The 16,216-nt window shown below is 39.5% G+C and overlaps 2 protein-coding genes across 2 annotated transcripts in view; one reads left to right on the forward strand and one right to left on the reverse strand.

Moving 5' to 3' along the window:
* The window catches only part of APIP (APAF1 interacting protein), a 24,072-nt gene extending 9,302 nt beyond the window's left edge, over positions 1 to 14,770 (reverse strand). Inside the window, exons 1-2 of the mRNA XM_008571822.1 lie at positions 14,686 to 14,770; positions 3,613 to 3,713 (exon numbers count right to left, since the gene is read on the reverse strand). Coding sequence (XP_008570044.1) covers positions 3,613 to 3,713; positions 14,686 to 14,742 — 158 coding nt within the window. The 5' untranslated portion in view covers positions 14,743 to 14,770. The remainder of the gene's footprint in view (positions 1 to 3,612; positions 3,714 to 14,685) is intronic.
* The window catches only part of PDHX (pyruvate dehydrogenase complex, component X), a 72,622-nt gene continuing 71,018 nt past the window's right edge, over positions 14,613 to 16,216 (forward strand). The window contains exon 1 of the mRNA XM_008571821.1: positions 14,613 to 15,263. Coding sequence (XP_008570043.1) covers positions 15,104 to 15,263 — 160 coding nt within the window. The 5' untranslated portion in view covers positions 14,613 to 15,103. The remainder of the gene's footprint in view (positions 15,264 to 16,216) is intronic.

A 16,216-nucleotide genomic window follows, 5' to 3' on the forward strand; every position in this document is an offset into this window, starting at 1 on the left:
GCAACACCGAGGGCTGCGATCCCGTTGCTGGTCCCGGCCCGGTACGGGGGCAACACTGAGGGTTGCGAGCCGTTGCCGGACCCGGAAAAAAAAAAAAAAAAAAAAAAAAGTAAGGTGAAATGAAAGTTTCTTTAAGCCTCCACTGATAAAGTCTAGAAAATAAGAGGAAAAATTTAGAGTAAAATTGTCTTATTTCCTGAGAAACTGAACTGGTACAGCCAGCCCTCTGTATCTGCAGATTCCACATACATAGACTAAACCAACTACAGATAGAAAATATTCTGGAAAAAAAAAAAAAAAAAAAAAAAAAAAAAAAAAAAGGAAAAAATGCAGTGTAACAACTATTTACATAGCATTTACACTGTGTTAGGTATTAAAAGTAATCTAGAGATGACTTAAAGTATATGGGAAGATGTGTGTACGTTATATGTAAGTACTATGCCATTTCCTGTAAGAAATGTGAGCATCTGTGAATTTTTGGTATGCCTGATAACGTGAGTGAAATCCAGTGCACAGTGAGCTGTATGCAAGCATAAGCTTTCATGAAGTAATTATTGTTTCTGAGCTATGCTGCATAAGGACATCATAGAGGGATAATCCTCTGGAACCAGCAGAAATGAATGGGAACTATACTGTTAAAAAGGGCCCTTTACAAATACCAGCAATCCAAATCTTTGTCCATGTGTAACATGAGAGAAACTCTAGAATCATGGATGGTAGGTGCACAGTCCAGTCACCTCCACAGGTAAGTGGACTCATAAGTCTTCTTGTGTGGGGAGAAATTTATGAAGTCCTGGGAACAGACCCAAATAAAGTACAAAACAGTCTGCCGGTAAATAAAATCCATCTACAAAGTAGGAAAACCAAGATTATTTATTCTGTTCATTCAAGTGATATGGTATGCTAAGTCTGTTTTGTTTTTTGTTGTTTTTTTTTTTACTACCTTTGTAAAATGGAAATCAATTTAGACTTTGATCAATTTAGGTAATTAAGAGATTAGCTAAATAGGTTTAAGAAAAAAATATATTTACACCTACAAAGAAAGAAATATCTGGATAAAAATACAAAGATGACAGAGCTTTTATTTTAGGAGGGAAACATTCCAAAGTGAAGTATTTACTTGGTGCTGTAAGCTACAAACAAAAAGCACTCTGTATTTCAAAGTATTAAGTTTTGTAATTTATTTCTCTATACTTCTGGCGCTTTCACTGTGTGGTAAGTAAGGACCAAAATCTAAGAGTTCACGATACATCTATGTTTAGTTGCTTCTATTTTTATTTACTTTCTAGTCACTAAAAAAATAAATCTTACTATGCCTCAATTATCTTGTCTACAATATGAGTTTATTATTTGTAATCCTAATGGTGTGCAACAGGATTAGTGTCTCTGACACATATCAATATTACACTGTGAAAAGAGAAAATGCTAAATTTGAATGGTAGGGACCCAATCTGAACACAATGCCTGCGGAGTATCCTGGAATTGCTTTGATTACTGTTATTTTCTTGGTCCTACATTCTCTCCTTCTGACTTCACTCTTGATTTGTATCTTAAGGTGTCTTTTATATACATCTTTTGTTACCAAACACCATTAGCATAAGCTGGAATTGTATCATCTAAACCTTGGAATCAGTAAATAAATTTATATCCCCAAAGAGCTTATTGTCAATATTATTCTGAAACATCTATTGGGTTTGCACTTCATTCCAAATTTATTTGCCCTAAGCATCAAAAAAACCCAACCTTTCACTAAGAACATGAGAATGATATAGCTCATAAAGCTAGTGATGTGGGCTTCTGAAATTATTTAAATATTAGGAAAAAAATTCAACATTTCACTACAAAATACCCATTTTACTCTGTAAAGCACAAATTTAATAAGATTCTAAATAGTGTCATAAAACTGTGGTTCTTTCCATCTGTGACCTCCAGGAGGAGCTCCTCACCCATTAGGAGTCCAAGCAAGGAGAAAGCATTTTACACACGATGTGACTTTCCTATAAATTGATTGTAGAGCTATAAAAGCCATTTAATTTTAAAAGATGTGCCAGTGAGTGGTTTATGGTGGCCACATTCAATTGCAGCCAAAGGATTAGTAAAATTATGCTAGAAAAAAAACACAGTCCTTTATGTCTTTTTGATCAAAAAAATTCCCTCTTGAATTCTGCATTCTCCTATTTTTAATTCTTCCTTTTTTTTTTTTTAAATAGCCAGTTATAAATGTTTATTTTAGCTCGGTTTGGTAGAAAGCTCTATTTTGTATATACACAAGCTACTTCTGCACATGAAATAAAAAGTAGCTAACTAAAGACAACATTTAAAGTATTATTGATTATAAATAATACAGCTAGGAAACCAAATCACTGGAACACAACTTCCAAATGGATAAATAAAACAAGAATAAATGTTATCATAGGGTGTGCTATGAACAGGCCAACTTGAAAGTTTTGGCAAAATAATCTGAAAGCTTGCACAATGCTGAATTGACACATTAGCAGCTGGGTTGATGGTAAGAGAAGAGGCACAGATGGATGTACAAATCTACTGTGTAGAACATGATGTTACTAAACTCTGAGTGAACATTTACACCCATAACTATATTAGTTGTTGACTAAGGCTCCTCTTGTCATTTCCCACTGTTCAATTAGTATTTCATGAGTTACTTGGTAATTTGAAGCAGATAAAATTACAATAGCATCATCTTGTGGTATGCCATAAAATCCCTTTTGTTCAAAATGTTCTGTTTATATCTTACATTCCATTCCTTACTATGCAATGCAGCCTCCTTGAGGGCATGACTATATATACCTGATAACACATAAATATTTTAATGATCCAATTTTGTTAAAGAAAGTGAACTAGGATGAAGAAATAAATCAACATCACTCAGTTTAACACTCAGCCTGCAGACAATAACATTCCTAAAACATTTCAGGAGGAAAAACATTAATCCTATTTCAGAAACCTTTGGGAGAATGACATTCCACAACCTTTATTTTCATTGTTAGTGAATTATTTATTTCTTCATCCTCCTGGAGGAAAGATAATAAACCTAATGAGCAATTAAATACTATGCATTCTTTCTTTTTCAATTTAAGTCCAGTACTACTTGTTTTGTCCTCTGAGTATAGACCAGCGGGTGCTATGTTCATAAATAACAATACACATGCTTAGGAAGGCATACAGTCTTTCTCCTGACTGAATAAAACACAATTTTTATGTTTTTTAATGGTTAGTAATCTGTATTTAAGTGACTTAAAATACGTACATTTTTGAACATTTGAAACAAATCCTGTCTACCTAGAGAGTATCTTTATAATTCCAGAATTATTGGCAGCATGTTATTTAGCTTTGGTACCCTAAAGACTAAAGACCACATTATTTTCATTAGAAATCACGGTTCTTAAATTCTTTGCTATATATTATATCTGCAACTTCTGCACATAGCTCCCATTCAGTTATGCACATATCCATTTTTCCATTTAGAAACTAAGTACCTTCAGAATTACATAAAAATGATCATCAGTTGTTCTTTGGACATAACACATGTTAGGCTCCCTGTGGTCTACTCATATGGAGAACTCCCAGAACTTAAATCAGCCAGAAACTTACCCCTGCTTCAAGCTAATTCCTCCTCCAGTCCCGGTGACCCAGCCCAAATGGTAAAACTGTTTGCAAAGTTCTGGGATCAGATATCTTGGATGTTCCTTGTCCTTAAAAAGAAGATAATGATTTTTAAAACAGACATGACTTTACCACATAACGATTCTAGCTGACATTTCTAATAAGAAGTCAATTTAAGGAAGTTTATGCGGCCATATAGTTCAACCCTATAGCACAGGCTGCAACAACAAAATGGGGAAATGCGAAGTATATACTGTAAAGCATCTACTGAAATGGCTGAAAGAAAACAGAATGTAATGCTGATAGAAACATGCTTCAATCTGTCCAGAAAATTTCTTTATGCAAAGCACCTTATTCAAAGGTACAAAGCACGATATACATGAGATATTATAATAGTTACATGTTCAACACATACTGGATGTTGGTTCAATTTTATTTTTATTCCAAAAATGTCCTATCTTTTTTCCATAGTAATTTTATTGTATTCAAGCAACATATACTCATGGAAAATAAAATCAAGCAATTAACATAAGCACTCAAACAATTACAAGTAATACTTGCTGGACCCAAATCTATGAAGATATGTGTTTATGGGAATATATATACATATAATGAGATAAACATCAAGCCTTATTTTTATATAAGTCCAATGATTACTTAAAAAAAAATGCAATGTTTTCCACCCTTTTTTTACAGTTTAAATTAATGAAAAGAAATACAATAAAGAAGAAATACAATGAATTCCATTTTTGGCAGTATAATATACAACCCATACCTTGAAAACAAGTAAAAATGCTGAATAAATTATTTTTGAAAAATTTCAAAATAAATTGCTGAGCTGGCAAGAAAGTAAGGTTTCACAAAGGCTATCAAAGAAATGAGAGTAAGACTCCCTGGGAGGGAAGGAAGCAACAAAGCCAGAATTTTTCTGAAGGTATTTGCAAAACTCTGGGCTTCAATTTTAAAAGCTATGCAAGTCACTAGAAACATGAGATAAAACCTAGGTACTGCTCAAAGTGGGGGCATCTGATAGAAAATCCCGACATATGCTTGAGACCACAAGGGAACAGATATACTATCAAGGTAAGAGTGAACAAGAAATAGACTCACTGTGCAGAAAAGCATAGAAAGAAAGCTTGCCTTTATTGACCTTGGCTCTGGGTAAAGGGAAAAAACATCTTTGAGTCCAAAGAGGAATCATTATTTCACAGACTGAATTTTTAGCTACTCAACTGAATATGTGAAATTATGTTATTTTTCCAAATTGACTGCTAATGTTATACATATCTATTTTATTTTAGGTAAGTATTATGAATGATGATTGACCAAGTAGCCTTCAAAATATAAAATTATGGGAGCCCAGAAATTTTTAAAAGTCCTGATTTGACTTAGGCTTAGGAGTTAGACCTAGTCAAATCTACATTACACCATTTATTGCTTACATGACTTTGGGTCTGTCCATAAAATGAGAACACTGTGAGGGTTAAAATGAGATATGATGGATATAAAGCCCTCAGTACAATGTGTGACATAATGTTAGTTTTGGATCTCATTTTGAAGAATTAAAAATGATCGAATTAAAATTAATAATAAAATCACATTGGCATTATATCTGTCCTTGCAAAATCTAGCCAAAATTATTGATGCACTGTATAACTTGCTATTTCTTTTTTTTAGGGATATAAATGATATTTTAATTATATATTAAAGTACAGCTAATGGGAAGACTCCTACAGTTTTCCAAACGTTAAAACAATCAATTTGTACAGCAAATTGCAAACATTACAGAAAATGGTCTTCCCTTTCCCTTTTGTCTTTTCCAGTTCTGAGGTATTATAGCAATTAGCCAACTTCATGCTATGGGAATAACAATAAGGCAGCTGCTGTTAATAAATTTTCATTCAATCATTCAGACCCACGAAATCACAATTTCAAGAAAATAATCACTTAGCAGGCACCAACAGAGATATATTTGGTGAAAATGCAGTCATTTATCAACACCACACTCTAACCAACTGAGCTAAATAGCTAGCCCTTGAAAATGCAGTCATTTAAACTGCCTAGAATAAGAAAGTAAAAATCAAAATATATATTTTAGCAAGAATTGATAAGAAGGAAAGGTTTAGTTAATATCTAAGTTCTCCCCTGAATGTCAATAATATTACTTGTCTGTTATTATTAGATGTGGTTTTCAGTTAGAATAAGAATTTTGAAATATATATCTAAAGATTGACTGCAATCACCTATTTACAGTAAAGGAGGGAGAAACATATTTAATAGCATTTTGTATGTATTAAAAACATTAAAGTTTAAAAAGTTTTTGGTTCAATACTTAATTTTTTCAATTTTTTGTGTAGTTATTTTAAGGAAATCAGCCTTGTCACTGAGATATCTGGAACAGTCAATAATGGCTCTAATCCACTTCCCCACCTTTTCTTTTGAGCAAATACAGGTATGTATTACTCAGACATAGTTTTTCCTGGGAGACTCTTATACAAATATGAAATAAACATGTACCAAAGATATTACTTAACTCATCAATTAATAAGGAAACCAGTGAGATGTTATGAATGGTCCAAAAGAAAATTCACACGCACACACATAAGTGACCAGCAATCCTGAATTTACAAATAAAGCAAAACTGACCTAAATCCACAGGGTAACGATAAATGAATCTCCACTGAACACAACTTGCCTTTCTATGAAATATAATCATCTGCATTACTGTCAGTAGTCCACAATTTACAGAGTTGTAAAAATGGCTTAAAGATAACCCCAAAACACCCAGTAATCTTTTTTGCTCATTTCAATGTCTTTCACAATTTTTTCTGACAAGGTCCTTAGAAAGGGACTGGATGCTGGCACAGCAAAGTTGTCAGGATTTTCTCTTTGGTGTTTTGTTTCTCTCTGCACAACTGTTTCATTCTCCTCTCTATGTATATTGGTTTTCTTTGCAACTTCACCTTCACTCAGAAGCCCTCTCTCCCTCCCTTCCACCTTTACCTGCTTAAAGACTACTTCTTCATATCAGTGAAGTGTGGACTAGAAATCAGAAGACATGGAGCCTGGTGTGAGCTTTGACCTCCACTAGCCATATGCCATAAGGCAAGTCAGTGAAACTTTCTGGGTATCAGTTTTCTTATATTAATAATCTGGATCAGGGGGCCGGCCCGGTGGCGCACTGCTACAGTGTGCCGCTTGGGAGTGCGGTGGCGCTCCCGCCGAGGGTTCGGATCCCACATACAGACCAGTTCCCGCTCACTGGCTGAGCGAGGTGTGGGAGCAACACCGAGGGTTGCGATCCCGTTGCCATCCCGGTCTGGTACGGGCGCGACACTGAGGGTTGCGATCCGTTGCCGGACACGAAAAAAGACAAAAAGGAAAAAAAAAAAAAAATCTGGATCAGTAATGGGCAGACTTCTGAATTTCAAGACCAGCAGGGATTTTTCATTTGTTTTCTTCTTTTTTTAATTTTAGGGACTGACATAAGGTTGCCTAGTTACAACATTAATTATATTTAACCATCCACTATTACCTTCTTCAAAAAACAAGGTACATATTTAACATCAGAGTAGGAAGGATAATCAAACGTAGTCTTTTAAGCTGAATGCAATTAATTTTATAAAAATTCACTTTTTCATTGTTTATTCTTATTTTGCAACCATCTAGTAAAAACTCTTTTAGGGACTCATATTTAGGGTATTAAGGTTATCTTTTCCTATTTGGTCTCCTTGCCTACAATTTCTCCTTCTACTTTACACCACGCTCCCCGCCCACTTCACTCATGACACTTTCTCTCATTCCCAGCAGGAACTGATCACCCCCTCCTCTACTTGTGTGCCACAGCATGTGCTCTGTGTACTTTCTTTTGGTATCTGTTACATATTCCTTTTACTCATTCATTCAACAAACTTTTACTGCTAAATACTGTGATAAGTCCTGAAGAAACAAACATGAGTAAGATAAAATATTTACCCTTGAGGAGCTCACCATCTAGTAAAGAAGTTAACAGTTACAAGACAAAGCAATGTATAATACAAGGTGGTCCAGGGCATTACGGGAGCCGAAGCTACTGGTGGGAGGGAACAGGAGTAGGGAAAAGGTCCCTAGAGGAAAGGATGACTGAACTAAGTCTTAATGAAGGGTGGTGGGAGAATGCTGTTAAGTAGGTGGTGAAGAGAAAGGGCATTTCATCAGGTAGAACTCTTAGTATTGGAACTTGTTATAAATTAAGTTTCTGTGGGATGGAGGTGGAAGGGAGGCAGAATATAACGGATCTTCTATACTATGCACAGGAGTTTGGACTTTATGATCAGATTTTATACTTGAAACATTTCTATAGTGGTGGTGGAGACATGAGACTGAAGGGTGGTGACCAGGAAAACGAAAGACCAACCTAGTAAGAAGGCTGCTGAAATAGTTTAAAAATGAAATTGTAAGGGAGGGATGATGCATATGAATTTGGAAGATATTTAAAAAGTTAAACAGAAAGAGAAGACTTCGGGTGAGAAAACTGAAGGAAAGAAAGGAAGCCTTCAAAGACTCCCAAGTTTTTGGTTGGCTGAATAGCTCAGTGGATAGTGATGACATTCACTGGAATGTCAGTCATAAATATTTACTGAGTGCTTCCTACGTGAAAAGCACTATTCTAGGCCCTGGGAATTCAGCCATGAACAAGACAAAGTCCCTGCCCTAGAAGAATTTACACTCAGGGGTGGGTGGGAGGAGTGTTTAAAAAGTAAACAGAAAAATAGATAAATTATAAGAAATGTTAAGAAGGAAACAAACAAGAGACTTAGAGAAAAATAGCTGGGATGGATTTTGATTAAAGTGGTCAAGAAAGGCCTGTCTGAACAGGTGCCATTTATCTAAAGAATGTGAAAAAAACAGCGTGTGCTGAATAAAATGGGTGTGAACACGCAAGGTTTTGTGTTGGGGCAGAGGAAACAACAGGTGTAAAGGCCCTGAAGTGAGAAAGTGCTTTACGGGCAGACCAACTGGCTAGAGCAGACTGATGACATGCTTAAAAGTGGCAGAAGATGAATTTGTAGAGGCCAGGTTTGAAACTTGAAAGCCATGCTAATGAGAATAGTCCCATCAGAAAGAAAATGATTCACAGTGAGAGAGATGGGGAGAAGGAGAGAAATAACTTTAGAAGGTGAGATGGCCTGGAGATCCTAGTGAACTAGTGGAAGAATTAGGCTTCTTTCATTTTACAAAATGAGAAGGAGAAGTTGGGTTCATATTCAGGCAGATTTGTAGGTTTTGTGGTAGGAAGGTGAGGAAGTTTATATCCAATGATCTCTATTTTCTTAAGTGTAAACAAAGTCATCAGCAGCTGAGTGAGAGTCTGGGGACAGGATATAAGAAGCTTGACAAGAGAATAAAAGGTGTGAAACAGTCACTTTGGGGAGTGGGATAGCAAACTACCAGGAAAACACAGGAAGGTTGTTGGGCTGTGTTAAGTGCCAATTTGAGGTTAGAATCATGAATATGAAGTGAGGCCAGGCAGCACAGTTGTATAATATTCTCCAGCAATGTTCGGCTGCTCAGTACAGGCCCAGAAGAGGTGGGGAGCAGGGTTCATCCTGGCTAAGGGTTTTGCTAGGCCAACTACATTTGGAAATTAAGTCAACCACAATATTAAGTAACAACTGTTTCAAAAGATTGGATGTGGAAGCCAGATTGCTGTGGGCTTCACTCACTTTCATTTAGAAGTGAATGAAACTAGGAGACATGAAATTCTGACTCTTTCAATAGTATTACTATGAAGAGCAGCTAGATAAGGAAACGGAAGGGAAAACTGATTAATAAACACAGTTTTCTATTACATGCTAAGGGGTAAAATTAGCAGACAGGGAGAGGTTAAAGGCACAGGAGAGCAAAGGCTTAATAGGTCAGCCTTTGTGGAGACAGAGAAGCTGGAATGAGAACAAGGAAATATTTGCCTTAGACAGGAGGAAAGGAAAAGATGCGGGGAACTATGTAATAATATTATGATAACAAGCATTGCTAACATTTATTGGGTGCTTATTTTGTTCCAGGGACTATTCTAAAGGCTTTATAAGACTACTTTACTTTATCCTTGTAACAACCCTATTATACTAATAAAGATTGAGTAACTTGTCTGAGGCCACCCAGACAGCGAGTGGCAGAGCCAGGATTTGAATGCAGGTAGTCTCATTCTAGATCCCTTTACATTATACTATAGGTGGAATGAGGCAGAAATTAAAGTTGGAAATTTCACAACAATAGCTTTCCTTTTCTTTGCAATTTTGGAGGCAAGATCATCATCAAAACAAGCTTGGGGTAGAGAAAGAGGTGAGATGGTGAGGTTTTGGCATAGCCACTTAGGGGAATGTGAAAGGAAGCTCCCCAGAGAACTGCCATGTGGTGCTCAGGGGCTAACTGTGGGAGGACATCACAGTATTTGTAGAGACACCAATTGATGAATGGTCTCTCCCTTCCATCCCTTGTGACCAGTTCTCAGCAGGCTGAATGGGAGGCATTCAAGTAAAGGCAATTATTTGTATTACAACGTTGAGGATCCTCTGACAGAGGGTAAACAGAGAGAACTAAAGTAGCAAAAAAGAAAAGTCCCTTACCCAGAAAAGTGTGATGAAGGGGTAGGAGTTAAACAGGGAAGGGTACGACCTTGAGACTGGGTTGCTAGAGTAAGGGGGAGATAAAGATGAACAGAACTAATGAGGTCAAGGAAAACAGAGGGCAAAGGGATTAGTTGGCTTTGTGCTGTAGTGTATCAAAGAACAAATATTTATTTAGAGTCAACATATAAACAAAACTGTGACAGGTAAGATAAAATTTAAAAAATAGAAACAATGCCTACCTGGTTTTTCTCCCCAACTAAGCACAGCTCCCTAAAGGGTAGAGAACATGCTCTTGATATAGATATACTTACCACAGTGCTTTGCTCAATAAACATTGGTTGAATGAAGATCATATCTCTTACATCAAGAAAAGTCCCGTATCAGAGGTTATGACCTGGTATCTTGTGGACTGAATCAGGCTCACCAGAAGTGGTTTATTTGCTCTGGACAATGCTTAGAAAGAATCTGAGCCAACACTTTAAAATCAAGAGATTTCATACAAAAATCCAAGTTTCTAGTTTCCCTTAAAAAAGAACTAGACAATGTGCCCATATACCCATATAGCAAAAATAATCAGCCGTTGTATAGCGCTACCTCTTAAGACAGCTTACATGCCGGCCCTAGAAACATCTTTTGGTTTCTATCTTGAAATCTGGGCCAATCTAAAATGCCAGATTCTCCATTAGCCTTCCATGAATTACCATTTGAAATTACCTTCCCCTGTTTTGCACTTGCAAAATATTTTGTCCTTCTCTTAAGTAACTTAGTCTTCTCCTCTCCCCCACTGTCTGATATACATTTATACTGCCTAAGCTTCTGTCTTAGAATGATTTATTCATGTTTGCATCTTTCAGAGTCTGGGCTTTGTTACTATATAGTTTCTGAGTAAATGCTTTATCTCTTAGAGAAATACTCCTTGACTTCTGTTGCAGACAGAAAAATTCAGTTCAAGAGCCATTAGTGATTGGGGATTTAATTTCAGAAGTGTTAAACCAGTTTAGAGATTACTGTCACCATCTGTATTTGACCTGAAAATAATACACTCAGTGCCTGAAGAATCTTCAGAATACTAGAAAATAGTCTATGAAACATAAATCAAGGAGCCAGCCTGTGGCTCACTTGGGAGAGTGTGGTGCTGACAACACCAAGTCAAGGGTTAAGATCCCCTTACCGGTCATCTTTAAAAAAAAAAAAAAAAGAAAAAGAAACCTAAATCAATTGGGAAAGTTAAAGCAAAGGATGATAAACGGCTATAGAGGGAGGCAAGTAACATAATATGGGTTCAGAAGACGATGACTATCAAAGAACAAACGATAAATACACAGGTTTCTAGAGGGAAGATTTTGGAGAAAGTCTTCCAAATCTTTACCTCCAAGTCAGTGCTCTCTCTCTTGAGCTTGAGAGCCATAAATACAACTATTGTTTATAGTACTGCACACTGAGCATGTACCTCAAACTCAACATGTCCACAGTAGGCTCATCATAAACTGCTTCTTTGTCCTGTGTTCTCTTTCTGGTAGACCGCCAGGCTTCAATCACGTAGAAATCTAGAATTCATTCTTGGTTCCTTCTCTCACTACACACATCTAGTCCATAGTCAAATTCTCCTAATTTTACTGCCTAAATCCCTCACTGCGGCCACGGGCATCTCTTGCCTGGATTACCGGCACAGCATCCTAGTTTGTCTCCAAGCCTCTAGTCTCCAACTCTAGCAAGCACCCCCTATATGCTGTTTCTTCAGTCATCTTTCTATCTCATTGCCCTTAGTATTTTGAAAGTTGCAGACAAAATCACTCTTGTGAGGCGCAAACAAATTGGAGCCAGGAAAGCACTGAAGAAGGAGACTTCATGCTTGCATGTCTAAGATAAGGGCTGTGTCAAGGACTTTCTAAAATAACCCCATAAGAATTTCCTTCTTTAGGACTGCAGCAATTCAGATAAGATGCTCTCAAAAGAATACGTGCCCAGTTATGGCATCTCTACCAATAAACTGAGGCCAGCTCTGGCTTTGAGCCTCTAGAACCAATGAACTCTGTTGCCAAGCAGCATACATGAACTCCTTTTTGCCAAAAAATGCTTCCCTTTACCCTCCCCTCTTGGGATGCGCCTGTGGTTTCTCATAGCTGTGCTTCCCAGATCATAATCCTTTCTGCTTACTCCTAAATAAAATCATTATGTTAAAAGATATTTTTCCCTGATGTCTTTTTTTATTTTTATTTTTATTTATTTATTTTTATTTTTATTTTTTCCTTTTTGTCTTTTTCCATGTCCGGCAACAGATCGCAACCCTCAGTGTCGCGCCTGTACCGGACCGGGACCAGCAACGGGATCGCAACCCTCGGTGTTGCTCCCGCACCTCGCTCAGCCAGTGAGCGGGAACCGGTCTGTATGTGGGATCCAAACCCTCGGCGGGAGCGCCACCGCGCTCCCAAGCAGCGCACTGTAGCAGTGCGCCACCGGGCCGGCCCCTGTGATGTCTTTTTTTAGGTATAAAAATCTATATTTCAAAGATCGGCTTATAAAGTCCTCTAGGTCTGGTCCTAGCTTCCTCTTTAGCCTCATTTCTTCCTAAGTTTCTGCTCCCTATTTTATGTTCCAATAACACCAAACATCTCTTGATATGATAACACATCATGCCCTTGTCTCTAAGACTCTGTACATGCTATTTCTTCTACATGGAAAATCCTTACCTTCATTTCATATGGTATGTCTTCCCGATCCTTTAGGCCTCAATTGAAACCTTCATTTCCTCCTCAGGAATCCTCTAACCCATTCAAGTCTGTGCTCCTACGGTTCCCTGAACTTTCCCATCATAGTACTATGTCATATTGTCCTTGTCTCTTTACTTATTTGTATCTTCCACTATACAGCATGCTCTATGGCAGAAGGAATGAGATGTAGCTTGCACTATATTAAATCCACGTCTGGCACATATTAGGTACTCACTCAATATTTGCTGAATTAACTACTTACAATTGAACAATCCCCTTCCTTAAGGCTAAAGAGACTGTCTCTCAATTGTCCACAACTCCCCTAAAACCACAATGAAATTTTATGATTTCTTAAAACTTTTCTTATTGCTGTCTTATTTATTTGTGTAAAACCAGGCAAACACAAATATATACAGGGGATAATGTATTTATGTGCATATGCAAATCTAGAATGAGTAGTGGAAGCTGCAGTAACCTGATCTCACAAGCTCTGGATAAAGAAGGTGCTCACTGGTCAGCTCAATCCAGATCCAATGAAAGAATGAGGGCACAGTGCCACCAGATATTCTGAAGTATTAAGAGAAGTCGAAATTGTTCTGAATTTTGAAATGTTGGCTCAAACTTTTCATGAACATTGATTGAGTGCAGCAAACAAAACATCCCTGTCCATCAAGTTGTCTGCAGGCCATGTTTGGTTTGAGAACCCTAATTTATTCTCAGGTTCCGTAATTAAGGCTCTCTTTGATGCTCATTTAGAAGACATTTCACCAAGATATAATTACGGAGGGCATGAACACATGTGCTATTGAAACATCTTAGCAATACTTCTAACAGGTGGCTTTCACTTTCCTCATTCTGCATACACACCTGTCTAGGAACGATCTCCAATTATCTGTCCTGTATCCAAGATCTTCTCCCTCCCCATTCAATTTTTCCTATTGAGCATTCTATCCTCAGAGTCGTCTTTACTAATTTTGGGAAGGTCACTTATTCAAACGAGAGAATGGTTGACAAATGTTTAGCAATAAAATCTATTGGGACCTTCAGCCCTAAGTAAGAACAACGGGAGATACAAGGGAGCGAATTTTAGGGGACTTGCCTTGCCTTCTTAGCAGGGCTTATCACACTGTATACTGTTTATTCACCTAGTTGTCCTCTAGACCCTAGGCCATTTGTCTTATTCACCATTATATCTCTGAGCACGTAGGTGTTCCATAAAATTGTTGGTGTGTATAAGTGAATGAGAAATATATGCAACCTGAGGGTGGATTTCCTGTAGACTTCCGCTTACGTAAGAATCGTTTCCACGATGGTCGCGTAATCAATCTAAACTGAGGTAGGCGAGGAGCAACTGCTCATAGGAAAAGTGCTGGCCACCGAGGTACAGCTCCGGTTCGGCAAACTTCCCCGGAGCTCCTATCGCGTGCCAAGTGTCCAGCTCGTCGCCAGGGCGCAGAAAATAAGCTGGAGGGCTCAACTCCATTCCGGTGCTTCACTGCTCCTTCTTTGGCCTGTGTTCCTAACCAACACCCACTTAAGTCGCCCATCCTCCCTCCCCACTCCTTAATTTGTCCTTTCTCAAGGTTCGGAGCGCCCACACCTGAGTCACAGATGCGGCGGGCCACAGCCTCACTTCCACCTACGCACTCCGCGGTGCGCGGGGGTCGCACGCAGTTCCCGCCGCCGCGCCCCGCCAGCGCCTAGTTTCCTAGGAATACAGGCACCGGCGGCCCCGCCCCTACCTGCGCGCCGCATCGCCCGGAGCAACAGTCTCCCTCGGGAGCGTGGCAGGCAGACATGTCCCAGGCAAGGAAGACCCGCTACTTCCAATCTAACCTCGGCTTTGCGCCCGCAGCTTCGCCTGGGCTAATACGGCGAGGCCGCAAGTGCAGTCAGGCGGCGCTGAGGGCAGCCCAGGAGCGGGGCGGAAGGCGGGGTCTGGGAGGGCCTCGCTGGCGGGGAGATCCAGGGGCGCCGTCGCCTGACCTGGAGGCGTGGCCAACGAGGTTGGAGGCGGGGCTAGGAGGCCTTCACACCAAGACCTAAAGGCGCGGCTGGCGTTCGGGGGGCGTGGCCAGTCAACGGGAGGCGCGGCCCTGGGGGGCCTTGAGACTCGGCGATCAGGCTGTCCTGCGGGCAGCCTGTGAAAAGGCCGGGAAGATGGCGGCCTCCTGGAGGCTAGCCTGTGACCCGCGGCTGCTACGCTACCTCCTGGGCTTCGCTGGCCACCGAAGCCTGGGACTGGTTAAGACGGCGTCTGTGTGGTCTGTCGGCCGCGGATCTAGTTGGAGATGGTTTCACAGCACGCATTTGCTGCGGGGTGAGTGGCCGGGGCTCGCTCAGCTTCTCTGCGTGCCTGGGTCAGGGACATGTTTGGTTGAGGGCCTGCGTTTGAGTGTGAAGGTGCCCGGGCTTCCTGTTCCCTTCCGCTTTTATCGGGGAGTGGTCCGCTGACTTGGCCTAATATATGTCGCAAAAGGAGCTGGGAGAACTTGACTCCGTCCCTGGTCCCCTGGTTTGTATGGCTTCTCTGTGACCTTGCCTTGGAATTTGGGGGATTTGTGAGGCGCGGAGATGGTTCCTAAACCCTCTTCTCGCAGGCCCCTTCTCAGTAACGACTCAGATTTCTTTCGTCAAGCATCTCGGGCGGGGAAAAGCTGCCCAAGTTCACTGAGGTTCGGAATTCCCTGTTAGCTGTTCTTATTCATTCTCTAGGCCCGTTTCTGTAGGGAGATCTTCGAGGCCAGTCCTGGTTGCACCACGCGATGACTCGTAAAAGACTTAATTTGTAAATACCTAAAGCATCACAGACATAAGTCAGGGAGAATGTTTCAAACAAAACATTCGCTTGAGAGAGTGAAAATTTAGGAGGGGAATCAAACCAAGAAGTTTATTATAGAAAATGGGCTTTCAGTGGTGTTAGTGACACAACTAGCACAATTCTTCCAGTATTTACAGTAATAAAATGGCATGCTGGACATTATTTTCTCTTACTTGGGGCGGGGGTTGGGGGAGGAGAGGCGGAGAATAGGACTAACATTTTTTAGTGTGACGTGCTACCTGCCAATCGTCATTACTGGCAGTCGACAGAATGAATTTTAATCTGAAAAATAAAGTGCAGTAGACATTACTTTCATATTCTGAGCCACACATAGTCCTGCATCAAAATGAGTGCATTGAGATTTCTAAAGATTCAGTGATGGGAACAATTTATTTCAGTTTCTCCAGTGTAATATTCCCTAAAATATCTCTTGGAGCAGTGATTTAACTGTG

Source organism: Galeopterus variegatus, unplaced genomic scaffold, assembly GCF_000696425.1.
Source record: "Galeopterus variegatus unplaced genomic scaffold, G_variegatus-3.0.2 Scaffold725, whole genome shotgun sequence".
NCBI lineage: Eukaryota > Metazoa > Chordata > Mammalia > Dermoptera > Cynocephalidae > Galeopterus > Galeopterus variegatus.